Here is a 27,947-nt window from a genome sequence, read left to right on the forward strand (position 1 = left end):
CCATACAGTCTTTAATGCATGTCATTCCTACCAAGAATGACATTATATTTGCAAAAATTAATCCCACTTGTTAATAATTATTTTTATCTGCTTGGTTGCTTGAAAGTAGTTGTTATTTTCAAATATCATCATGCTAATCTTTATTTATTCAAACCTATTTCTCTTATAAGCTTACTTATATTTATTAGGTTTTGATAAATATGGTAATATTTATCAAAACCTACTATTAGTTTATTTTCACCTACTACTTGGTCATAGTAGATACTTAGCATGACAAAATGTAGACAAATCATTTGCATTTATGTTTGAAGTAGGCAGATGAAGATGTAAATTTTTTCATTAATTAAACTAAACAATAAAAGTGCCTTCTGTTACTCATTTAAAAGACCAAAGTAGGCAATAATATAACACTGTGTAATGGCTGCAGATACAAGAGCAGTAATGTAGCCAAAAAAAAAAAAAAACAATAAGAACAATAATTAAGACCAATGATCCCTATGGATTGGGGTATTCAAGGTCCCCATAACATCCAAATATAAACTCGCTGAAAATTTCAACAATATAATTCCAGATTTTAGATATCCCTCTACTTTCCTCTCTACTCTCCTATATACCCCCCACCAGCTCATGCATGAAGACCCCATACCATGCTTCTTGATTCAGATTCCATGCTGGAATTTTGAGTCTTCCTTCTTGAGTTTGACACTTTCTCCCTCTTCTTTAGCTAAATCTTTATAATGGAGACTAAAAGCCTAAGGTGGAATTTGTCGTGCTGTATCACCATCTACATCCACATGAACGCCTTTATAGATTTCTTCAAGTTCATTTTGCCTCTTGAACACCAACTCCTTCATCTTTGTGGTTTTCAGAACACTCAATTGTTCAACTTCTAGCCCAGTCTGAAACAGTATATAAAGCAGCACTAACTACTACATAGTATCATCTTAATAGAAGCAATTCTATTAAGATTGAAGATATTAAGCATCACCTTCTCAATGACATCAAGAGCGAGGCACCCTTGCCTTGACACCTCAATAACCGAGGAAGAAATTAAGCTAGTTACATGCTCAAAACCTTTTTGTTCATCAACTGATGTGCCCATGACATTCCATAGCTCTACTAGTGTTCTCCCAAGATTATGCAACTTCAGTAAAACAAAATGCATAAGAGAAAGAAACCCTTGGGTAAATTTATGGATATAATACTACTGTTAAGTCACCTTTTGTAGCCTTTGTTGTTTCTCCTACCTTAGTGAGTGGATCAACCCTGTTAATCTAGCAAGTGTGTTGTTGCTGATGCTCTTTAATTGACTACCTGAGGGATCAGTCAAGCTATAGTGTATTTCATTAAGCGTCTTACAAGAATCAATTGACAACACAGTTGCCAGCTCATGGACAGCATCAATATGGCGGTTGACCTTTAGTAATCGGAAAATCTGCAGTTTAAGCAAAACAATAGGGCAAACAAGTGAAATGAAATGCTCATTATTACTCGCATACTACAACTTAAAACCCTAAGCCACTGTTGTGAAAGGAACCTTTTCATTCTGAAGTTCCTGAAGGTGTGACTTAAGCTCTCCCAACTTCTTCACTGTCAGATCACTTTCAGAAACTTGTGGATTAGAGGAAATGTTAGGCTCACCACTGCCTGCTATTTCAGCACAGATTTGAACAACATAAGTCTGTATTTCTGAAAATTCCTTAACTTTTTCTAGCTTCTTTGACCTCAACTTCGCCAATATGGGTTTTATGGCAAATATCTACTCCTTAAGAGTGCCTCTTCCCTTTCCAAACATTGCAAAAAGGAAACCAACTCAACAAATACATGCAATATGATTTAATTAGCAAGCTATATCTTACATATTAAAATATAGTACAGAAAGCATGTAGCAGGTGGTAAGGTCCCTAATCGTGGAGGCATATAAAAACTCAAAAGAGAAATTCATCTTTTGCATGGACATAGGAGCAATAAGACCATGAATTTGTGTAAAAAGTGGCGAACCCTTGAAAAGAAGGCATGTTCCACAAGGGCAGAGGCGATATTGTTAATTTCAGCTTCAGCCTCAGCCAATGACTGATGCAAGTCAGCCTTGTACTTTCTTGTTTTCTCAACCCTCTTTAGGTAAATGTCAAGGCACTCTTGCTCGAGTTGTAGGGGCGTCTTGTCCCTGTTGCTGTCACTCTACCCAATTTCATCCCATAATATCTGTATGAACAATGAAACCATACGTATAAAAGATTACACATTTAGCTAAATTGCTGGATTCGCATGAATTCAAAGCATTGTAGGAAAACAAATTAAAGATAAAATAAAATAGAAAAAACTGAACTGAACTATTATGACACTGTTAGGAGCTTTGAACTGCCCTGCATGAGATTGGGGCCTGAAATGGGAAATGGGTGCACTAAGTTATTCGCATGAATTTGTCACAATTCATACCAAAAAGTGTCCTACCACACAAATTATATGACGGCACACGTGAAATAGCATCCACATCATTAAAAGTGAATGCTATTCCTTTAAGAATAAAACATCTTCTCCATCATTACAATACTCACAAATCTCTGCCAAATGACTCTCATTAAAAATTGCTAGCCTAGTTTGGTCAGCCTCTATCAATAGGTGCAATTTAAAAAGAAATTTGCATTTCCTAACCTAAACATCAAACAAGTGTGATTTCTAAATGAATCCATCTACTGATAATTGCCATCCTCTACTAATTTGACATTTACCTTCTCTCTCAGAGGGCTTGAACACCATTTTATTGGCAATATATCAACCAAACCATGAGTAGAATTAATCTTACCTCTTAGGTTTGTCTCCTTCCCAAAACGGTACCCATAATATAGATGAGACATAATTGAATAAATCGCTGCTAGCCTCATCTGAGTTGTACGAATGCGTTGCTGGAAACCATGGCAACTGTCCCAACCCCACCCTAACAAGAGCGAGACCGTGATCCCGTACTTTTTCTTTTTTTTTTCATGACAACTGTCACAACCCCACCCTAACAAGAGCGAGACCGTGATCCCGTACTTGTTCTTTTTTTTTCTTTTTTTTTTTCCTATTATAACAGTAAATTTAGTTCTAAATGAATGCCCATATTGTTATTATTATTATTATTATTATTATTATTATTATTATTATTATTATTATTATTATTATTATTATTATTATTATTATTATTATTAATTATTATTATTTTTTTTTAAAGATAATGCGTGACGATTCGAACGCATCACGCATAAATTCTAATTTCTAACTGAAATAAACATCTAATAGACATACCTTTACATTCCTTTACAAAGGACTCTCAGAGTCCGTCATCCATTTATTTAAGATAACTACTTTAAACAAAAAGGGACTCAGTCCCTTTAGTCATTATAAAAGAAAACTAACTTAAAGCAGGAGGGTTTCCATTATTGAAACATAAGAAACATATATCATCATAGAAGAAACCAAACTACCCAGGGACTACTAAACATCGGCCTCTCCCTCCTCAGTAATACTCAGCTCCTCAGTAGATTCGTCTGTACCTGGACGTTTAAAACATAAACACAAAGTGAGTCTAATACTCAGTAAGTAGTACACCATGCTGTTAACTTAAAAAGCATATAGTACTTTCTTTTGAAAACATGCATCCATAAACCAATACTAATTCTGACAATACTTCCATGCATATACTTTCTTTATAACATCATACATACACTTACTTCTTACTATCATGCATATACTTACTTCATACTTTCATGCAAAAATCTTTATTTCTTATTTTCATACATACTTATATATCATATCTTCATGCATGCACTTCATTTAATCTTTCACTTTCTTGTGGCCAACACACTATTACGCCCCGTGTGTTGGGGTTAGCGGTGCTGTTGGACCTGGATTCCACCCGTGGCCACAGGTTAGGAACCCCTTTCTGTCAGGGAGCAGCACTGGGTGCACTACCAGTACTACTTACCCGGCATTGCAATCTGCCCATTTCTTTGATATCATTTCCTTTCATGTGGCCATTACATACTTTCATACATTAATTCATTCATTTTCTTTATTTGAAATCAACATTTTCCATATCTTCCTTAGTCCGATGAATATGCTTTTATTTTGGAAAATAACATTTTATGTCATGCTTACATATAAATAAAATCTTAGTTATTTCAAGAAGCATGTATAAAAAAATTTCATGACTTAGGATCTACATGCATGCATTACCATATACACATACAATCAGTTATAATCGATAGGATACTTAACAGGGGCTACCAAGAAAGGCTTGTACATAATATAAACTCATTTATTCTTTAATTAGAAGAACATTTGGAAAGAGATAGAGATATATTCTTCCACAAGAGAACTTGGCGTGGGCGCATGGTCATAGCTACTTACCTCGATCCGCTGAAATTCCTTTAACTTCAGAAAATCCTAATCCAATAAATAACAAGTGTGTTAAAACTCATCCAACATCCTTTAGATCCTCTTTTTAACGATGGCTAAAATATTATAAATCTAACGTCGTTTTCTACCCTTAATGTTACTTCAAATAACTACCATCTCAACAAATCCTTACAAGAGTAACATAAGAAGATAGTTAATTTAGTTAACATAACATCAAAACAGCCCTATATATATAATTAATTCCTTAAAATAGAACATATATGTAGATATACAAAACATAACATCAAAACATTCTCATATAAATACTTAATCCCTTAAAATAGAGTATATATGTATATATATAAAATATAACATCAAAACATAAACTAAACAATTTAGTTAGCTTCCAAAATCACATAAAATCATCTTAAACAATTTACCTTAAGCTCTTAGATTCTTTCAAGAGGTCAAGTGAAGGTCCAAAGCTTGAAGAAAGTGAGAGGATTGATTTCTTGAAGAGGAGAAGAAAAGAGAGAAGTGGAGTTGGCTAGTATGGAAGAGAGATGAAGAAGACTTGTTCTTCATTTGTTAGGTGTAGACCGATGGGTTTGAAAATGAATTTTTTCATTTATTAGGTGTAGACCGATGGGTTTGAAGATGAATTTATTCATCTATTAGGTGTAGACCGATGGGTTTGAAGATGAATTTCTTCATCTATTAGGTGTAGACCGATGGGTTTGAAAATGAATTTCTTCATCTATTAGGTGTAGACCGATGGGTTTGAAGATGAATTTCTTCATTTATTAGGTGTAGACCGATGGGTTTGAAAATGAATTTCTTCATCTATTAGGTGTAGACCGATGGGTTTGAAAATGAATTTCTTCATCTATTAGGTGTAGACCGATGGGTTTGAAGATGAATTTCTTCATTTATTAGGTGTAGACCGATGGGTTTGAAAATGAATTTCTTCATCTATTAGGCCTTAAAAATCATGTACTTAATTTATTTTAACAACCCACATAAAAAAAAAATAAAAAAATAAAAACACACCTATCTAAAATGAAATAATAAAAATCTTTACATGAACATATTTAACTTAAGAAATAAAATAAATTACGTAAAGACTCACGTAGTAAGACTAGGGTATTACAACTCTCCCCACCTTAAAATAATCTCGTCCTCGAGATTGAACGTACCTCAAAGAAAAAGAGTGGGATATTTAATCCTCACGTCGTCCTCATGTTCCCAGGTTGCCTCTTGCTCAGTGTGGTGGTTCCAAAGCACTTTGACCATCGGAATGGTTTTATTGTGAAGTACTCGAATCTCCCGATCTAAGATTCGGACTGGTGCTTCCTCGTATGAGAAATCTTTATGCACTTGGAGAGGTGCATAATCCAACACATGTGTAGGGTCATGCACATATTTTCGAAGCATTGAAACATGGAAAACATTATGCATGACTGAAAATTCTGGGGGTAGTGCGAGTCGATATGCAACTGCTCCTATCTTTTCAAGAATCTCAAATGGGCCAATGTATCTTGGGGTTAATTTGCCTTTCTTGCCGAATCTCATAACTCCTTTCATTGGAGCTACCCGAAGGAATACTTTGTCTCCTACCTCAAAGTGCAGCTCCCTTCTTCTATGATCGGCATATTTCTTTTGCCTCTCTTGAGATAGGGCAAGCCTCTTTCTGATGATAGCTACTTTTTCTTGCATATTTTGAACTAAATCAGGGCCCAACATCTTTTTCTCACCAACCTCGTCCCAATAAAGGGGCGATCTACATTTGCGCCCATACAAAACTTCATATGGTGCCGCATTGATACTCTCTTGGTGACTATTATTATAGACAAATTCAACTAATGGTAAGTATTTTATCCAACTTTCCTTGAAATCCAAGACAAATGCCCGTAACATATCTTCAAGAATTTGAATTGTTCTCTCAGACTGCCCATCTGTCTGAGGGTGGAAAGCAGTACTATAAGTCAATTCTGTCCCCAGGTTCCTTTGCACGCTCCTCCAAAATGCTGAAGTAAACCGTGAGTCCCTATCCGATACTATCTTGGATGGAACTCCGTGCAACCTAACTATCTCTTTGACATATATCTCTTCCAACTTACTCATCGAGTAAGTCATCTGAATTGGTATGAAGTGGGCTGATTTCGATAATCTGTCGACAATCACCCACACAGAATCTTGTCCTCCTTGGGCTTTAGGAAATCCAGTTACAAAATCCATGCTGATTTCATCCCATGTCCAAACTGGTATTGGTAGTGGCTATAGTGCTCCCGAGGGTCTTTGATGCTCAGCCTTAACTTGCTGGCATGTCAGGCATTGAGCTACAAAGTTAGCCACATCTCGTTTCATTCCGCTCCACCAGTAGTGTTGTCTCAGGTCTCGATACATTTTGGTACTACCTGGATGCATTGTGTATAGAGACCGATGTGCTTCCCTCAATATTAGATCCCTTAGTTCCTTTTTACCTGGTACACACAATCTTCCTTTAAACCGCAACGATTCATCACCAGAAATCACAAAATCAGGTTGTTTTCCTTCTAAAATATCCGCTTTGATCTTCTGGAGGTTAAGGTCTTCACTTTGAGCAGCTTTAATTTGGTCCAATATTGTCAGGCCAAGAACTAGGCTATTCAGCCTTGCTTGTACATCCATCACCATTTCCACTCCCAGCTTCTCCATATCTAGAAGAACAAATTTCTGGGGAGTATACATACTCCTGAGAGTGCCAGAAGAAGACTTCCGACTAAGGGCGTCGGCAACTACATTAGCTTTGCCGGGGTGGTAGTTGATATTACAATCATAATCTTTCAATAGCTCCAACCATCTACGCTGCCTCATATTTAACTCATTTTGAGTGAAGAAATATTTTAGACTCTTGTGGTCCGTATAAATTTCACAATGTTCCCCATAAAGGTAATGTCGCCATATCTTTAAGGCAAATACCACAGCAGCCAATTCTAAATCATGGGTTGGGTAGTTGCGCTCATAATCCTTAAGTTGACGCGAAGCATACGCTACAACTTTTCCATGCTGCATAAGAACACACCCCAACTCTTTGTGTGAGGCATCGCTGTATATTACAAATCCTTCTGTACCCAAAGGTATAGTAAGAACAGGTGCCGTCACAAGTTTCTCCTTGAGCTCCTGAAAGCTTTTCTCACATTCTGTTGTCCATATGAATTCCTCACCCTTTCGGGTCAAGGTCGTTAAAGGAACTGCGATGCGAGAAAACCCTCCAACAAATCTTCGATAATACCCCGCAAGACCAAGGAAGCTTCTAATTTCTTGAATAGTTTTTGGTCTAGGCCATTCCACTATCGCCTCCACCTTTGCAAGATCTACGGAAATACCATCCTTTGAAATTATATGGCCAAGAAAAGAAATCTTTTGTAACCAAAACTCACACTTATTCAACTTAGCATATAATTTCTTCTCTCGCAAAACTTGAAGAACAACCTCCAAATGCTTCACATGTTCTTCCGGGGTTCTTGAGTAAATAAGAATGTCATCAATAAATACTATTACAAACTTATCAATATACTTCTTAAAGACACGATTCATCAAGTCCATGAAAGCCGCTGGGGCGTTAGTCAATCCAAAGGACATCACTAAAAATTCATAATGTCCATATCTAGTTCTGAAAGCAGTCTTTGGAATACCTCCGCCTTAATCTTCAACTGATGGTACCCTGATCGGAGATCAATCTTTGAAAATACTTGGGATCCTTGAAGTTGATCAAATAAATCATCAATTCGTGGTAGAGGATACCGATTCTTAACAGTCACCCTATTAAGTTCTCTATAATCGATACAAAGTCGCAACGACCCATCCTTCTTTTTCACAAAGAGAACTGGTGCACCCCACGGTGATACACTAGGGCGAATAAAGCCTTTTTCCAACAATTCTTGCAATTGATCCTTAAGCTCCTTGAGCTCTACAGGTGCCATCCGGTATGGCGTTTTAGAGATAGTGGCCGTTCCCGGAATAATATCTATAGAGAACTCAATCTCCCTACCTGGAGGTAAGCCAGGTAGTTCGTCTGGAAAGACATCAGGAAAATCCTTCACCACCTCTATATTTTGCAACTTAGGCCCATTTGGTTGTGGCATCACCAAACTAGCAAGAAATCCTGCACAACCCTTCCTTAACATAGTGGTGGCCTTTAATGCAGAGATCACATTCGGCACAATACTCTTAGCCGCAGCACAGAAACGGAACTCTAACTCACCTGGTAGTCTAAAGATTACTTCCTTCTTGAAGCACTCCAAGCTAGCATGGTATTGAGACAACCAATCCATGCCCAAAATCACATCGAACTCCTCCATATCAAATAATATCAAATCAGCAAGGAGATGTCGATCTTGTATCTTTATCACGCAACCCTTCAGCACAAACTGACAAATCATGGATTTTCCGAGAGGTGAAGAAACAGACATCACTGGCTGAAGAGGTTCAGATGCTCTCTCGCTCAGGCATGCATATTTACGGGATATAAATGAATGCGTAGCACCAGAATCAAATAGTACTAAAGCACGATGCGAAAACAGGGGAAGAATACCTGTTACCACATTAGGAGAAGTATCAGCATCATCAAATGTTAACGCGAAAACTCGAGCCGGTGCTGGATTCTTCTGCCCTTGATTCTGCACTTGAGTATTAGGGGCCACAAGCATTGTACACTCCCATGCCAAATGACCTATCTTACCACATTTAAAGCAGATGTTAGTCCCCATAAGGCACTTCCCAGCATGACGTTTGCCACAGTTTTGGCATGCGGGGTGAGGCGCTATTGTACCACGTTGGGGAGGTTTGACCACTTGGATTGGCTTGGGCATCGGGTTGTACATAGGTCTCTTGCCCTTATTTTGCTCCATAGCATAAAATGGCCTCTTCCTTTGATTGAATTCCCCTGCCCGGACTCGTAAATTCTCCTCAAGTATCACTGCTCTATCTTCCAAGTCCGCGAACTTTCTAATCTTCAATGCAAGAAGGGAGTCCATAATTCTGGGGTTTAGGCCTCGCTCAAACTTCTCGGCCTTCAGTGCCTCAGTGTGGACCAAGTGTGGGGCAAATCTTGACAACTCCACAAATTTTGATGCATACTGTCTCACTGTCATTGTCCCTTGTTTCAAGTTAGCAAACTCTCGGGCCTTGGCCTCACGAATGGATACAGGAAAGAACCGGTCATTAAATGCCTCTTTAAATTTATTTCATGATATAGGGATAGCTTCGCCCAATTCCTGCTGAATAAATCCGCGAGTGGCCTTCCACCACCCACTGGCCACATCAGCCAAGTTATATGCTGCAAATTCTACCTTTTGTTCCTCGGTACAGCTGATTACACTGAAAATTTTCTCCAAGCGCTCTAACCAATTATCTGCATCTAATTCCGTACCCTTGCCATCAAACAACGGAGGATGCTGTTTGCAGAAGCGATCAAAAGCAGTCAGATGTGGGACTTGTACTTGCATGGCGGTTTGCCCACTAGTGAAAACCTCTATAAGGCGAGTTGCCGCATCAACGAGGTTTTCTGAATCTCTAGGAGATTCTTGTTGATCTTCAGGATTACGAACACTGGGCCGCCCTCGACGTTTATTGTTATTGTGTTGTGTTGCCATACTAGAACATGGATAACAATAGCATTAGCAAAAACTCATACAAAGTAGCATACATAACTTGAAATCTCTTTACAAAATTCATATCATGCAATAAGAAATACCATTTGAACCTGCTGCGGAGCTTGGCATACTTTAGAGAGAGGGCCTTAGCCTAGTTTACCCCTAAAGTCTACAGGACTTCTTAACCTTTGCTCTGATACCAAGATTTGTCACAACCCCACCCTAACAAGAGCGAGACCGTGATCCCGTACTTGTTCTTTTTTTTTTTTTTTTTTTTCCTATTATAACAGTAAATTTAGTTCTAAATGAATGCCCCTATTGTTATTATTATTATTATTATTATTATTATTATTATTATTATTATTATTTATTATTATTATTATTTTTTTTAAAGATAACGCGCGACGATTCGAACGCATCACGCATAAATTCTAATTTCTAACTGAAATAAACATCTAATAGACATACCTTTACATTCTTTTACAAAGGACTCTCAGAGTCCGTCATCCATTTATTTAAGATAACTACTTTAAACAAAAAGGGACTCAGTCCCTTTAGTCATTACAAAAGAAAACTAACTTAAAGCAGGAGGGTTTCCATTATTGACAAATAAGAAACATATATCATCATAGAAGAAACCAAACTACCCAGGGACTACTAAACATCGGCCTCTCCCTCCTCAGTAATACTCAGCTCCTCAGTAGATTCGTCTGTACCTGGACGTTTAAAACATAAACACAAAGTGAGTCTAATACTCAGTAAGTAGTACACCATGCTGTTAACTTAAAAAGCATATAGTACTTTCTTTTGAAAACATGCATCCATAAACCAATACTAATTCTGACAATACTTCCATGCATATACTTTCTTTATAACATCATACATACACTTACTTCTTACTATCATGCATATACTTACTTCATACTTTCATGCAAAAATCTTTATTTCTTATTTTCATACATACTTATATATCATATCTTCATGTATCCACTTCATTTAATCTTTCACTTTCTTGTGGCCAACACACTATTACGCCCAGTGTGTTGGGGTTAGCGGTCCTGTTGGACCTGGATTCCACCCGTGGCCACAGGTTAGGAACCCCTTTCTGTCAGGGAGCAGCACTGGGTGCACTACCAGTACTACTTACCCGGCATTGCAATCTGCCCATTTCTTTGATATCATTTCCTTTCATGTGGCCATTACATACTTTCATACATTAATTCATTCATTTTCTTTCTTTGAAATCAACATTTTCCATATCTTCCTTAGTCCGATGAATATGCTTTTATTTTGGAAAATAACATTTTATGTCATGCTTACATATAAATAAAATCTTAGTTATTTCAAGAAGCATGTATAAAAAAATTTCATGACTTAGGATCTACATGCATGCATTACCATATACACATACAATCAATTATAATCGATAGGATACTTAACAGGGGCTACCAAGAAAGGCTTGTACATAATATAAACTCATTTATTCTTTAATTAGAAGAACATTTGGAAAGAGATAGAGATATATTCTTCCACAAGAGAACTTGGCGTGGGCGCATGGTCATAGCTACTTACCTCGATCCACTGAAATTCCTTTAACTTCAGAAAATCCTAATCCAATAAATAACAAGTGTGTTAAAACTCATCCAACATCCTTTAGATCCCCTTTTTAACGATGGCTAAAATATTATAAATCTAACGTCGTTTTCTACCCTTAATGTTACTTCAAATAACTACCATCTCAACAAATCCTTACAAGAGTAACATAAGAAGATAGTTAATTTAGTTAACATAACATCAAAACAGCCCTATATATATAATTAATCCCTTAAAACAGAACATATATGTAGATATACAAAACATAACATCAAAACATTCTCATATAAATACTTAATCCCTTAAAACAAAGTATATATGTATATATATAAAATATAACATCAAAACATAAACTAAACAATTTAGTTAGCTTCCAAAATCACATAAAATCATCTTAAACAATTTACCTTAAGCTCTTAGATTCTTTCAAGAGGTCAAGTGAAGGTCCAAAGCTTGAAGAAAGTGAGAGGATTGATTTCTTGAAGAGGAGAAGAAAAGAGAGAAGTGGAGTTGGCTAGTATGGAAGAGAGATGAAGAAGACTTGTTCTTCATTTGTTAGGTGTAGACTGATGGGTTTGAAAATGAATTTCTTCATTTATTAGGTGTAGACCGATGGGTTTGAAGATGAATTTCTTCATCTATTAGGTGTAGACCGATGGGTTTGAAGATGAATTTCTTCATCTATTAGGTGTAGACCGATGGGTTTGAAAATGAATTTCTTCATCTATTAGGTGTAGACCGATGGGTTTGAAGATGAATTTCTTCATTTATTAGGTGTAGACTGATGGGTTTGAAAATGAATTTCTTCATCTATTAGGTGTAGACCGATGGGTTTGAAAATGAATTTCTTCATCTATTAGGTGTAGACCGATGGGTTTGAAGATGAATTTCTTCATTTATTAGGTGTAGACCGATGGGTTTGAAAATGAATTTCTTCATTTATTAGGTGTAGACCGATGGGTTTGAAAATGAATTTCTTCATCTATTAGGCCTTAAAAATCATGTACTTAATTTATTTTAACAACCCACATAAAAAAAATAAAAAAATAAAAACACACCCATCTAAAATGAAATAATAAAAATCTTTACATGAACATATTTAACTTAAGAAATAAAATAAAATGACGTAAAGACTCACGTAGGAAGACTAGGGTATTACAACAACTCTCCAATCCCTCACGCAGTGACTGACTCTTATTTTTTAGGAGAATAAGTACAAAATCATTTTCTTGAAAGTACCTAATAGTAGGTAATTCATGCAGGAAAAAATCATGGTCTTGAAATGTTTCCTGGGGTGCATCAGCTTGCCTATCAACGCCATGTACTTTCGCACATTTGCATCGCTTTCCCTCACAACAATATCTTATCATGATACTTTAAGGTGTAGCAAAAGTCCTTGAATTAGGCTATATTAATGCATGGGAAGGCCATCAATGGCATACTCCATAAAAAATTAACAATCTGAATTGTAAACATGTCAAAAAAATGAATTTTCGCTGGGTATAAAGTTCTATCTTGACATATATATATGTGTGTGTGTGTGTGTGTGTGTGTCAAGATACACACTATATAGTATAGTTGTCCTTAAAAATTGCCAAGATGTTGAACAGTTGATGCAATTAGCAAAAAATGTTTAGCTGCTGTTACTCATTTAAAAACTGTATCTAATCAGTATTCAATTTAATATTCATATAAAAAACTTCATTAATGGATCAGAGATTTCACCCTTTTTCCTATTTTTTTGAATTTGTACCTGCTGTTATGCATTTAAAAACCTGTCAATGTTTTTACCAATCAGATCATGGAATTGTCCAGCAACTATTACGTTTCAAAGGTGGGCCACATATTCGTAATCTCGTTCTGCAGAGATAGTATATGTGGGCCACATATTCGGAAAGAAACATAGATATAGTCAAGTCATTATTTCCATGCCCAAAGCACAAAGTAACAGACCACAAGTCCAGCAAACAAAACTTGGGATATTAATACCATCTACATCAAATATAGGAATAAATAGACATTAAATAAAGGTCTTCAATCTCTCCACGACTGCAACCTATCCGGCCGAGGCAAGCCCTCCAATTATATTTTGTTGAAGGGCACAGTATCACAACTCTAGACAAACTCATTAATTGGTTCTTCTGTAAGATGTTCCTCAATGAGAGTATCAACAGATACCAAGTCATCCACAATGGTAAGCATTATCTACAATTTCTTGATACCATACCCAACCAAGACCAGTTTAGATGCTCCGCAAAATAGCCCTTCCATCTGAACACTTCTTACTACTTCCTCAAGTTTTTTCATGGCAGTTTCATCATCCCATGGCTTCACATCCAAAAGAACAGAGGACTTTCCAGACTCTTTCTTTTTGTCGAATGCCTTGATGGCAGCGGCACATTCTTCAGCAACCTTCTTCTCGTCTTCAGTCTCCTAGCCAAAAATGCAGCATCATCTTCTTCTGCAGCTGAGGCCTTAGTGTCAGCAACTGGAGGGGTTGCAATTGCCTCCCCTGTGATGGGAGCAGATCCCTCAATAGTGACACCACATCCTTCTCCAGAAAAACCAGAGATCCTCAAGAGTGCATCAATGTGATTGAACCACCGAGACACGTTAATGTATTCAGCTGATGGAGCCTTTAAAATAGCTCCATATACAGTAAGATCATCCTTGGAAGCTTGATAGCCTGTAATGTAACTACGAGTAAGGAGGTAATCGTCAAGTTTCTTCAAGCCAGAGGGTGAGTTGAAATCATAGAATTTGACTGCCATTCCAACTAAGTGTCATGGGTTGCTTTGTACATACAAGTCATTTGTCTAACCTACCCACATATTTCCGGCATTCTTTTTCCACCTTCCTGCAAGGGTTGAAAGAGAATTGAGAGTTTATTTCTTCATTTCTTATGGGGCGGTGTAGGTGAGGGAGAAAAGTGCCACTTGCTCAGTTGGTAGAAAGTTTGTCAACCATTGGAAAGTGGTCATTTGGGGATTAATAATACCACCAGGTCTTTAATCAAGCTTTACTTGGGAAATGGATTTGTAGATATGATTTGGAGAGTGAAGCCCTTTGGAAAAATGTTATTGATGTGAAGTATGGAAGTCTGTAGGGAGGTTGGTGTTCTAAAGCTTCTAGTGTAGCATAATGGGGTGAGTTTGTGGAAATTTATTAGAAAAGGATGGGATTTTTTATGGTATTGTTAAGGAACAGACTGTCATCACAGCCAAAGGACTTTAGTGGAATCACGTAACGGCTTCAACATCTCTGCATGAGTAGCGTCTCTACATGAGCAGCGTCCCTGCATGTCATCCTTTCAATAACAAACCGTACCTAGGCTAAGAATATTCTTTGTACAAAAACTTCTCTCATTGTAGCTATGCCTATAAAAAGGCATCACTGTAACGTCTTCAATATACAAGAAATAAAATGTTTTGAGGCAGAGTTCATTTTATTTAGCATGGTATCAAGAGCCTAAAAAGGACTAACGTCCATGGCGCCTCCCAAGCCTCAGAATCCTAATCCTTCCCTCACCATTTCTGTCAAGCTCACCCCAGAAAATTACCTTTTATGGAAAGTGCAGCTTGTGTCTTATCTTCGTGGCCAACGCTTGTACAAATACGTAGATGGCTCCTGCCCTGCCCCTAACACCCATCTTGACAATGGTGCTCCCAACCCTGAATATGATACCCGGACTGAGCAGGATCGATTAGTAATGTCTGTGCTCATCTCCTCCTTATCATAACCCATCATGGCTGAAGTTGTGGGCTGTACTTCTGCTCGTGAAGTCTGGCTCACTCTCGGGTCAACATATGCCTCTGTTTCTCAATCTCGAATCCTCCAAACCCAACTCAAACTAGCCTCACTCAAGAAAGGAACCGATACAGTCTCAGTCTATTTTCGTAGAGCTAAAATTCTAGCAGATACCATGGCTGCCGCGGGACATCCTTTACCTCCCGAAGATTTCGTTCCTTATCTTCTTGCTGGTCTTGGACCTGAATACGATGGCCTTGTCACCTCTGTTACTTCTCGTATCACTCCTATTTCTCCAAGTGAAATTCTTAGCCACTTGCTTGCCCATGAAGCCCGAATGATACACCACAATGCAAATAGCCTCTTTCCTGCTGAAGCATCTGCTCAATACATAGCCAAAAATCAACGTGGTCAAGGCCAACGCTGGGGTTGTAACACCCGTGGGTGTGGTCGCTCACACCGTGATCGTGAACCACCTAGAGGTAATCATGGTAGCACTCAGTTTTTACCTACTAACACTCGTTTGGTATGTCAGGTTTGTAACCGCCAAGGGCACTCTGCCCTCACCTGCATTTACCGCTTCGACTAGGCTTATACTTCATCATCACCAACTTCTGCACATTATACCTCCAACTCTTCTTCCGATTCCAGCTGGTATCCTGACACGGCAGCAACGCATCATATCACAAGTGACTTGTCTCACTTGAATTTGCAGGCTGCCGAGTACTATGGTGATGATTCCTTGCGTGTTGGCGATGGCTCCACAATTCCCATATCTCACTCCGGTTCTGCCTCCTTTTCTACCCCTACTTCCAGTTTCCTTTTAAACAAAATTCTTTGTGTTCCATCTTTTCAGAAAAACCTTGTCTCTGTTCGTCAATTTTGTATTGACGATGATGTCTTTTTTGAATTCTTTGCTGACTCTTTTTCTGTTAAGGAATGAACAACGGGGAAGCATCTACTTTGTGGAACCACGCATAATGGGCTCTACTCCTTCACGCCTTCGTTGCCTTCAGCTCACACAACATCTCTTTCAATTCCAACATGGCATTCAAGACTCGGGCATCCCTTCCTAAAACTTGTCCGTTCCATTTTACAGCATTATAATCTTCCTTATGATCCTTTAAAATTGCCATCTTTTTGTAATGCATGTGCTCAAGGAAAGTCCCATAGACAACCTGCACTCACTAGGCATCACAAGTCTATCTCCCCTTTTCAACTTGTGTTTTCATATCTATGGGGTCCTTCCCCACATGTATCTCATGATGGACATAAATATTATATTAGTTTTATGGATGATTATTCCCGCTACACTTGGCTATTCCCTCTCAAAACCAAATCTCAAGCTCTCGATACTTTCATTAATTTTAAAACTCAAATTGAAGTTCAATTTCAAACAACAATTAAACAATTTCAATCCGATTGGGGTGGAGAATTCCGACCCTTCTCTCAATACTTAGAAACTCATGGAATCATCCATCGAATAACATGCCCTCATACTCACACACAAAATGGCATTATTGAACGGAAACATCGTCACATTGTTGATACGGGCTTGGCCCTTCTAGCGCATGCTTCAATTCCACTCCACTTTTGGCCTTTTGCATTCGCCCACGCCGTCTATTTAATTAACATTTTACCCTCCCCATCTCTTAACAATTCATCTCCTTATTTTCTACTTCATCAAAAACATCCCGATTACAAAGACCTTCGCATTTTTGGTTCGGAATGCTGGCCACTTACCTCCCCTTACAACTCCCACAAATTCAATTACCGATCCATTCCATGTGCTTATCTCGGTCTCAGCCCATCTCATAAGGGATTCATTTGTTATAATTTGCCTATGGATTGCACGTTTACGTCCATTGACGTTCAATTCAATGAGCAAATTTTTCCGTTTGCCAATACTCAACCCAAGCCCATTTCTCCTCCAACTCACACGGATCTCTCTCTTTTTCACTCAAATCCTTCTCCAACTGAATCTATACCCACTTCCTCCTCTCCATCTATCTTAGGCCCACCTCCATCATCCTCTACCTCTCACTCATCTCCTTCATCATCTTCATCACCTAGCACACAGGACTCTCGTTCATTTGCTACGCCGCAGCCTGCACATCCAATGATCACAAGGTCCCGCACCAATGCTCTCCGTCCGCGTCAGTACACCGATGGAACGATCAAGTGGCCGCCTCCTCGTGCTCTAATTTCCATCTCCTCTGATATTCCAGAGACACCAACCTGCTATACGATTGCTCAGCAGCATCATGAATGGTGAGAAGCCATGGCCCAAGAATTTAATGCTCTACTTAACAATCGAACATGGTCCTTAGTACCATTAACTGAAGCCTCCAACATTGTTACCTGTAAATGGGTTTTTCAAACAAAACGGCATGCCTATGGCTCTCTTCAACGACGGAAAGCCCGTCTTGTGGCAAAGGGTTTTCTTTAGCAGTCTGATATCGACTTTGAGGAGACTTTCAGCCCTGTCGTGAAGCCAACCACTGTCCGACTTGTCCTTGCACTTGCCGTTACAAACCACTGGCCCATACGTCAATATGACGTTCAAAACGCCTTCCTGCATGGACCATTACAGGAGACTGTTTTCATGACCCAACCACCTGGCTTTTCTCATTCCCAATTTCCCTCTCATCTTTGCAGGTTACATAAAGCTCTCTATGGCCTCCGGCAGTCCCCACGTGCATGGTACTCCCGCCTAAGTAACCGCCTGGTTGATCTTGGTTTTAATATCTCTACTGCTGATCCTTCTCTGTTTCTGCGCACCACCTCACACAGCAAGATATGTGTCCTTGTGTACGTGGATGACCTGTTAATAACAGGATCCTCAATTCAGCAAATATCTGATCTTGTTACAGCTTTGCGATGTGATTTTCCTATCACGGATCTTGGTGTTTTACGGTACTTTCTGGGTGTTGAAGTTACATTGAATTCCAAAGGATTACTTCTTACATAGCAAAAATATATTCTTGATTTGCTTCATCGAACAAATATGTCACTAGCAAAACCGGTAAAAACCCCAATGACTACAACAGAGAAACTAAGTGCCTCCACCGGTAATATTTTTGAAGACCCTTCTCTGTATCGCAGCACTGTCGGATCCTTGCAATATCTTTCATTCACACGGCCTGACTTAGCCTACACCATTGGCAAGGTCTGCCAGTACATGCATAATCCCCGAGTTCCCCATTGGCAAGTTGTAAAACGAATCTTGAGGTACTTGAAACATACAGCAACTACTGGTCTGCAAATTTCGCCATCCTCAACCTTCAAGCTCACTGCCTTTTCCGATGCCGATTTGGCAGGCTGCCCAGACGACCGGCGTTCCACAAGTGGTTTTTGTGTCTTCCTCGGTGCAAATTTAGTTTCTTGGTCATCTAAGAAACAACCCACAATCGCTTGCTCCTCCACTGAAGCAGAATTTAAAGCTGTCGCCAACGCCACCACTGAAGTAATATGGCTTCAGCATCTCTGCCGTGATTTGGAAATTCCTCTCAACTGCCCACTTGTCGTCTACTGTGATAATATGGGGGCCATGTACCTCTCATCAAATCCGGTTTTTCACGCTTGCACGAAACACGTTGAAATCGATTTTCACTTTGTGCGTAATCGTGTAATTAACAAATCTCTTCAAGTGGCCTTCGTTTCTGGAAAAGACCAAGTTGTCGATGTTCTTACAAAACCACTGTCTGGAACACGCTTTGCTCTTCTCTGTTCAAGTCTACGTCTGCATGCTCACTCACCGCTTGACTTGAGGGGGGATGTTAAGGAACAGACTGTCATCACAGCAAAAGAATCACAACCAAAGGACTTTAGTGGAATCACGTAACGACTTCAGCATCTCTGCATGAGCAGCGTCTCTGCATGAGCAGCGTCCCTGCATGTCATCCTTTCAATAACAAACCGTACCTAGGCTAAGAATATTCTTTGTACAAAAACTTCTCTCATTGTAGCTATGCCTATAAAAAGGCATCACTGTAACGTCTTCAATATACAAGAAATAAAATGTTTTGAGGCAGAGTTCATTTTATTTAGCAGGTATAATTTTAGATTGAAGGTGGGAGATGGAAAGAGAATTCTCTTTCCAAAGTGATTTGTGGTGTGGGGATGCTGCTCTTAAGCTGGAATTTCCTGCCCTACACAGAATTTTGTGAAATCATATGTAATGGAAGGATAATTTTGTGAACCTGTTTTAGTTTTTTGGGTTTTTTTAGTTATTTGCTTTCTGGAAGTTGTAGGTTTATCCTTCCAGTATACATCCTATTTTTATAACATGGCTTATGCCTTTGTCTTCATTAACATTATGACTTATAAAAAACCCGAAGGTTTATATATTGTGGTAACAGCTGAAACTTTGACTTTGCATCATGGGTCATCTACAATTTCTTCAATGACTTTCAAGTTTTTTTCTCGACACAGGTCTCGCTTTGTGCATGGTTTTTCACTATCACTCCCCCTTTATATCAGCAATGCAAATTTTTTATATAAATCGGTACTTTTCTTGTTTAGCCTATTTCCTCCTTTTGAGTCATAATATGATGTTGTCTTTTGCACAAAATGCACCCTTTGTTGGCCAGCGATTGTATAGGTGTTGATATCATGTGGGTTTAGCCACATGATATTAAGTTGAAATGAAATCAAACATAGATGGTAAGTATTTCTCTTCACATATACAAATGAAAAAAACTACATCGTTCAACTTGTTGATCAGTCAAATGGTAGAAACCATTCAAGTAACATTTGTATTCTTCACAACCTATGTTCTTGTGATTGGAAAAGGTACAATTGATTCGAAGTTATGGAAGAAATGACACTTAAATGGACTGAATACTGTTAATATATAAAAAGAAGAAGTCTTTTTATGTATTCTATCTTCATTTGTCGCTTGCATGCCTTCATTTGTTCTGTGATATTTTGCAGCTGGCACCTTTTTTCAGTCCTGTATTTTCTGTTGTACTTTGTGTTGTTTCCCTATTTTATTGACTTGCTGTTGGACTTGGTCTTTTGTAATGGACCCCCTTGTATTTTTTGGTTTGCTGAGATCTCCTCTTGGAAAGAAAGCACCAAGCAATTCCACTCTGTTTTTGGGCTTCACCCAGTCCATTTCATCCCTTTTTTGCTCAACCAAAGTTGTGTGCTAGTATGAAAAACCATTAAATCAAGGGACAAAAACCAGCCATCCTCTAAGCTTTAGCTCCTCATTAGGCTAGTATCCAACAAGTTACCAAAAAACTTCAAATAACTGTTGTTTGTGTGAGGTAATTCCAGATTACAATGACACAAACTTGTTCCCTTCCATTTCTACGTAAATTCCAATCATTATTTCATTCTTAAACCATGTTCTTCATAATGCATGAATTGTACAACACCGAATTCCTTTACTAGATAGCTAACATGCTATTAGTCATGTTCATGGATTCTTTTACCATGCTTCAAATGATAAACGAGTTTTAAAGTTTTGCCCTACTGCTGATTGTATGGACAGAAGTTAAATGGGTTGAGGTTGCGTATTGTTTAAGATTTTCCCTAAGTGAAGTAGAGTTAAGGAAAGTGCTTTGTAGTTGATATCCCCTAGTTGGTTTATGTAGTTCAAATTGTGATTAAACTCATAACTCCTATAATTTACTAAATGAATTTTTTTGGCGTGCTATTTTGTTTGTGTTATATTCTGCTATTGAGTTTATACTGAAAATTGGTTGGATTTTTGTGTGCGGTGTGTATGCTGGACCATCAAGTGCTTTTGATTTAAAAGGCGTTGACTGAGCCTTTGAGAAGAATTGGTGAGCCAGGAACAGCCAGGGGTGAGCTGTGCCCTTACTTTGTTGGGTATTGAAGGTAACAAATGCATTCTATGCTGCAAATCTCTACCTTACATTTATTTCTTTCAATAAATATGTAACTTAGATGGATGTTTTATGGTTTTGTCCAATAAATTCCACCCTGCTGAAAGTTTAGAAATTTTTTATTGATGGATACGTTGTCTGATCTTTTGTTGTATGCTTTCTCTAGATGCAACAACTCTATTTCAATGTATGAATTAATTGCTCTAGCTTTTCTTTCACTTTGATAGTTTCACATGACTACGCATTACTTTTGATAGTTTATAGTGAGTTCCCAACAATATGTATGACAATATATATACATATTAAATATATAGACACACGCACACATACATATATATTAATAGGTGTTTAATGAGAGTGAGGGTGGTGGACATGTAGTTGCGTCAGATAATTAATATACTATCACATTGGCTTCATTATTTCTGTCCATTGACATGGAGATAACCCAAAGTACATATATTCTCAGGGTATTTTGACTGCCAGTGTACAAATGATTCTTGTTGTTTGCCCAAAAACTCAGAAAACTTGGAATTCTAACAGCCTATGCACATAGGTTGTGAATTTAGAACCCATAGTAATTTTTGTTACAACAGAAATTACAAACTTATATGTCTTTATTGACCACTGGGATCACCCAATATCGATGTATTGGGACCAACTGCATAAACTTTACGCCTTGATCCTCAACCCCAACGGTTTCTCTTCAAGATACCAGATAATCCTGGTACCTGAAGGACTACAAGTTGGAAAAGAAAATCCTGATATTACTCAGACCATTAATATCTGTAGCAATGGCCCAAGTAAATAGTCTTCAAGAAATAACTCCACAATTCCTCTAGGGAGCGCTCCCTATCCAACATCATTTTGCGAGTATTGACTTGTGATCAATTACTAAAATCCTTTGCCCAATCTCGCTTTCTCATTTGTATAGAATGGTGAACTTTCTTAGCTATTACTAATTACCTTTTTGAACACATGATCGTCTTGGGTGAACGATGTGTATAGACCAGCATATAGGGGTTTTTATCCATTGAGTTTAACTTCGGACTGCATCATTCTCGAGAAAACGATCACCTTAATGCAGATGATATAATATACGATACTGGGATTTCCACCATAAACACTCACATAATGTCCTAATCAAAGACCCATTTAGATTTTTAACTGTCCATCATTTTTGAAAACCTTCATCTGTTACATTTTTGTGAACACAACCAATTATCCTTGAACCATACATGACTAGAAGCTTGAGATCGTTAGTTAATGACACAAAATAAGTGTTAATCAATCAAGAGGTGAGTACCATCGGGTTTGAGGCTTTTCCTATACTCGAATCCTAATGTACAAATGCTAAACATCATTCAGTGCATGATATAATAGTGGACTCCCGAAATAATTTTGTAACATGCCTTTCTTTCTTGTATATACTGAACTCAAAACGCATACACTTGCAAGTCCTATAAGGATGAATTATACAGCTTATAGCAACAACTGGCATGTTGAGACCATGAACTCTTGTCGCATTAAATTAAATATTTTCATCCTACATTTTGCCCAACCATTCATTCCATCGACCATATATATTATTCCACATTTTATGATCAAATTCCAAATGTCAACTCATCAACTACCTACGTTGACGATCTCTGTTTATCTAACTCTCTTTCCCACATTTATTATTCTTTTAGATGGACAGAAGTTAGATGAACGATCCCGATAGACTTTTATCACCTGCATATGCCGAAGGGATTAAAAATTTCTCACACAAGCAAGAAACCATGCAAGTGGACGGGATCGCATTCGGTGTCCATGTCGTACATGTCTTAACAATATGTGGCTTTCTATATTTGAGGTTGAATCCCATTTGTTTATTAAAGGGATCAATCCAAACTACATCCAGTGGATATTTCATGGGGAGGAGGAGACAACATTGGACGTCAATGACAATGATGTTGGTGATGAGTTTATACCAGAAGATGATTATATCGATGACATGCAGCATATGTTGGATGACGTACGGGTAGGCACCTTTGTTGATGTGCCCCAAGAAAACACTGCTGCGACAATAATAGGCCACCAATACCTAAAGATTCACTATCAACTACTTTTGACAAACTATTGGAGGATGCTCGACGTCCTCTTTTCGACGGGTGTACAAAATTTACAAAGTTTTCATTCATTGTCAAGTTATTACACATCAAATCAATTGGTGGATGATCAATTAAGTCATTTGACATGCTCCTTGATCTGTTGCGGTCTTCTTTTCCTGATGTGCTCTTGCCACAATCATATGAGGAATCAAGGTCTTTGGAGCGCGGGTTGGGTTTCAAGTACCAAAAAATCCATGCGTGCCCCAACGACTGCATCTTATTCTGGAAGGAAAATACCGCTCTTAATGAATGCCCTGTATGTAAGGCTTCGAGGTGGATGCCAAATGCACATGGCTCAGGCGTTATACCTCAAAAAGTGTTACGCCATTTTCCATTGAAACCGAGATTGTAGCGTCTCTTTATGTCTGCAAAGATAGCAGGTGATATGAGATGGCATAAAGAGCAACGGGCGATAGAAGATACTAGTATGAGACATCCGGCTGACTCTGAGTGTTGGAAGAAATTTGATGAACATCATAGTTGGTTCGCTGCGGATCCACTCAATGTTAGGCTCGGTCTGGCATGTGACGGATTCACTCCCTTCAACAACTTGGCTAAGCCCCATAGCATTTGGCCAGCGATCCTTGTCCCGTATAACTTGCCATCGTGGTCATGCATGAAAGATCAATTCTTTATGACTTCTTTGATTTTTCCTAGCCCAAAGTCACCAGGGAATGAGATCGATGTGTACCTACAGTCGTTTCTTGATGAACTGCTTGAATTGTGGGAATATGGAATATCTACATATGATGCCTCATCTAAGGAGACGTTTATGTTGCATGCTGCATTGTTGTGGACACCGACGTTTCTTACTGCTAGATCACATATGAAGAAGGAGGAAAGGATTGTTCAACGGTAAAGAAGATCATCGCATGCCGCCAAGAGATATAGGAGGATTCGATATTCTGACTCATTTGCAGATGATTATGGATGTTCAGTTTGGTAAATCTAGTAGGAAGAGAAAACGTATTGCTGAAGAGCTGAACTAGACAAAGTGTAGCATATTCTTCCAGTTACCTTATTGGTCAACACTTCAACTTCGGCATAATTTAGATGTTATGCATATTGAGAAGAATATTACCGAAAACATCTTATTCACTTTAATGAACACTCCAGGAAAAACTAAAGATAATATAAATTGAAGGCGTGACTTGGAGATATTGGGTTATAGAAAAGAATTATGTTTGAGACGTGAGGGTGATCATGTAACAATGCCACATGCACTGTACGCATTACACGGAGATGAAAGGCATCAATTTTGTGAGTGGCTGTCCGATATCAAATTTCTAGATGGGTTCTCTTCCAATATCTCGAATTGTGTTTCTCTACGTGATTGTAAAATTGCCAGTTTAAAAAGCCACGATTATCATGTTTTCCTTCAAAGACTACTCCCAATTGCTGCTGGGGGGTTTCTAAGAAGTGACATTGCCTTGGCTTTGACTGAACTTAGCATGTTCTTCAAAGAGTTGTGCGCTCGAACACTGGATGTGAATCACCTATCCCAGCTCCAAACTGATATCGTCACCATTCTATGTAAACTAGAGATGATATTCCCTCCCTCATTTTTCGATGTCATGGTCTACCTAACTGTCCATTTGCCTCGTGAGGCCATACTTGGGGGTCCAATACAATATAGATGGATGTACCCATTTGAGAGAAACCTAGAAAAATTCATACTGTATGTTAAGAATAAAGCTCGACTAGAAGGTTCAATAGTCGAGGCCTACATTCACACTGAATGCCTGACTTTTTGCTCTATATACCTCAAAGATGTTGAGACAAAGTTCAATCAACGGACCGCAACATTGATTCTGACGAAGAGGAGACTATAGATGGATTTAGAATTTTCAATCAAAAAGGTCGTCCCTTGGGTTCAGCTTCTAATATGCAATTAGAAGATAAACTCTTTAAAGCAGCCATTTGGTATGTGCTCAACAATTGTCAGGAGATTGGACCATATATATAGTAAGCATCAAAGAGTTTACTTTAAAATCTACTTCCATTCAAACTTAACAAGTTATTATATATGCAATGCCCATAACATCAAATATTTTGCTTGGCGATTCTGTGCTCCAAATGTAGGGAACACTATGAGAAATGTAAGGTGCAACACTCAAATTGCATCGATCGCATGCATCAAACTGACTTTCCAACTTGGTTCAAGCACCGTGTAAGTTCTTTTCCATCCTTATCTACGTTGAAATATTATGGATTTCCTTAATATGTTTTGAAATGATGACAATATACGTTATGAACTTTCAACAATTTTGGTATAGATCCAGGAACATCGTACCAAGAATCCACTTGATGTGTCTGCTAATTTGTATGCGTTAGCTGGCTGGCCTGACCGTTGGGTTGCATCATATGATGCTTGCATAATAAATGGAAAAAGGTTTCATACGAGACAGCATGAACTTCGTCAGCGTACACAAAATTCTGGAGTGTTGGTAACTGGAGATGAGGCCACAAATAACGCAGACTTTTACGGTGTTATTAATAATATCGTAGAGTTACGCTACATGGAGTGGCATCGGGTATACCTATTTGGATTTGATTGGTTTGACGTTGGTGATCAAAAACGAGGGGTGCGGGTGGATGACCATATGATTAGTGTCAACATGAATAGGACTTGGTATAAGGGTGAACCATTCATGTTGGTGAGTCAGGCTGATCAAGTTTCTACATAAGAGATTTAAGGGCGAAAGGGAATTGGGGTATTGTGCAGACCTATACAAATAGGAATGTATATAACATTCCTTCAGTGTCGAGGAATCTGGAAGATATTAATGATGGCGAGCCATGTACTAATGAGGCTGATCAAGAAAATGAGTCTTCTAATTACTATGAACCAATGCAGTGTGGTAATGCAGATCCAGTGTCAACTCTACTGGATAGGCTTGATATACCACCTAGCGATATTGATGCACAAGAAGTCATGGATGTGGATGGTCAATGCATAGATTCAACATGCTTTATTAATGATGCCATGATTTCTTTTGGTTCCAGAGATGCATATAGTGAGGGGGAATATTCAGATGAAGAGGACCTATCAACAGACGAAGAGTTTGTGTCAGATTTATAATGAACACTCCAAAAACTTCGTCTAATTAAGGTTGGTACAACAGATTACCTCTTTGAAGTTGGTACCATTTCACATATAGTTAAAAATGGAATTGTAGAGTCATACCTTTTTGATTTATTTAGACTAACCATTAAGAACAATTTTTAATAAATGGACTGAAGTAATATGCACAAGATTACATATATGGTTTCATATATTTATTTCCTATAACTTTGTTTGGCTGCTGATGTATATGATATTAATTATTGCTCAGGTGAGGGTAAAACAATATTGCATGGCTTTATTGTAGTCGTTGCACAGACAGATTTGGGAGGGGATTTGCTTTCTCCGATATCGATATATATATTTATCATGCAATCCCATCTTCAAGTTGGAGGCATGAGCAGCATGATTAATTACCAAGGTATATAATTTAGATCGATAAGTTAATTATTTGTCTATATTAATGATCATAATGTAATGGTTTCTATACCCAAAAGTAATTGAAAATGGTAGATAATTGATTTTTGTTTTTTTAACCATGGCTGTGACTTTGAGATTATGTTGTGGAATGGACCTGACGTTTATTACAATGCTATTAACTCATACGCATGCAGGTGACCGAGCGGGACCCAGTACTAGGGGCGGAGGGAGACTCCAGGGTTTTCGTGCGAGGCGGCATGTACCGTACTCAGCCCGCCACAACCGAACTCAGGGAGCAAAGATCTCCTCATATCACAGTCCTGAGGAGTGTAATCAATCATCCTCGGATGACTCCACATGACCCCCAAGCCGACCACCATCCACCAACCCAATTCCCACGCCAGGGCCTATTCGAGAACCCTCACCAGTGCGGGCACAATCACCTATTAGAGACCACGCAAGAATGGAAGACCCCAGTGTACCACAAACTGGTATGTGTTAATCCATGAGACATATTGAATGCGTTGACCTATTGGTATGTCACCTTGTTTGTGTAAAGATACTTTATAATTACATACACTAATCTAGTCATGTATTTTGAAATACAGGAGCGGACGCCCCCACGGAGGCCGTTGTAGCGCAGGAATAGAGAAAATGAATTCATGGGCCCACTTGATGCATCGAGTTTGACAAGGTGAGGAAGCACAACAAAGTGCTTTTAAAGATAAACGAGAGTGAGACTACACCGTGTTGTGAGCATGCTTCTATGTTCAAGACACGAGTATCATGGATTGTTAAAAAATATTGTGACATGAGTTATGCGCGATGGATGGATGTTTTGCAAGCTTTGAAGGAGGAGCTTATTGACCGAGTTCGGGTAAGTTATTGGGTTAGCTACTTTCGTCAAGTTGGTTGTGGTTTATGCACTATAACCGTTGCCAAAATGCATTTCGTAAGTGCTTCAACTCCTTCCACCATGACTTGCACAAGATTTATGAATCATTTGGAAGCCATGAAGAAGCTTTGGCTAATGGGACAAGCTTGGTGGACCACCTTGTATGGGTAAAGTTGTGTGGTAGATGGGGCAGTGATGCCTTTA

General features: G+C 38.4%; 2 protein-coding genes and 2 pseudogenes across 2 annotated transcripts; 1 reads left to right on the plus strand and 3 right to left on the minus strand.

Annotated features, from left to right (window-relative positions):
- Window positions 1-524: 524 nt before the first annotated feature.
- LOC122313654 lies at window positions 525-2,858 on the minus strand (annotated as a pseudogene).
- Window positions 2,859-3,392: 534 nt separating this feature from the next.
- On the minus strand, window positions 3,393-9,515 carry LOC122313655. The gene is made up of 2 exons (XM_043128831.1): window positions 8,957-9,515; window positions 3,393-3,536 (listed from the first exon to the last, which is right to left on the minus strand). Exons 1-2 carry the CDS (start codon window positions 9,513-9,515, stop codon window positions 3,478-3,480), a joined length of 618 nt encoding a protein of 205 aa, XP_042984765.1. The 3' UTR covers window positions 3,393-3,477.
- A 4,090-nt stretch (window positions 9,516-13,605) lies between these two features.
- LOC122313993 lies at window positions 13,606-14,454 on the minus strand (annotated as a pseudogene).
- A 2,745-nt stretch (window positions 14,455-17,199) lies between these two features.
- On the plus strand, window positions 17,200-18,327 carry LOC122313656 (pectinesterase inhibitor 10-like). Its single transcript, XM_043128832.1, has 2 exons — window positions 17,200-17,627; window positions 18,015-18,327. The coding sequence occupies exons 1-2, from the start codon at window positions 17,200-17,202 to the stop codon at window positions 18,325-18,327; spliced, it is 741 nt and encodes a 246-aa protein (XP_042984766.1).
- The last annotated feature ends 9,620 nt before the right edge of the window (window positions 18,328-27,947 follow it).

Source organism: Carya illinoinensis, chromosome 6 (assembly GCF_018687715.1).
Source record: "Carya illinoinensis cultivar Pawnee chromosome 6, C.illinoinensisPawnee_v1, whole genome shotgun sequence".
NCBI lineage: Eukaryota > Viridiplantae > Streptophyta > Magnoliopsida > Fagales > Juglandaceae > Carya > Carya illinoinensis.

What these genes read in the sequence shown, in the direction of transcription:
- LOC122313655 (XM_043128831.1), bottom strand. Translation starts at nt 9,515, where the DNA reads ATGACAGTGAGACAGTATGCATCAAAATTTGTGGAGTTGTCAAGATTT. An exon ending in TTCTCCTAATGTGGTAACAG is followed by an intron (nt 3,537 to 8,956) that starts GTATTCTTCCCC and finishes TTAAACGTCCAG; the next exon opens with GTACAGACGAATCTACTGAG.
- LOC122313656 (XM_043128832.1), top strand. Translation starts at nt 17,200, where the DNA reads ATGGATTGCACGTTTACGTCCATTGACGTTCAATTCAATGAGCAAATT. An exon ending in GCTCAGCAGCATCATGAATG is followed by an intron (nt 17,628 to 18,014) that starts GTGAGAAGCCAT and finishes TCATCTTTGCAG; the next exon opens with GTTACATAAAGCTCTCTATG.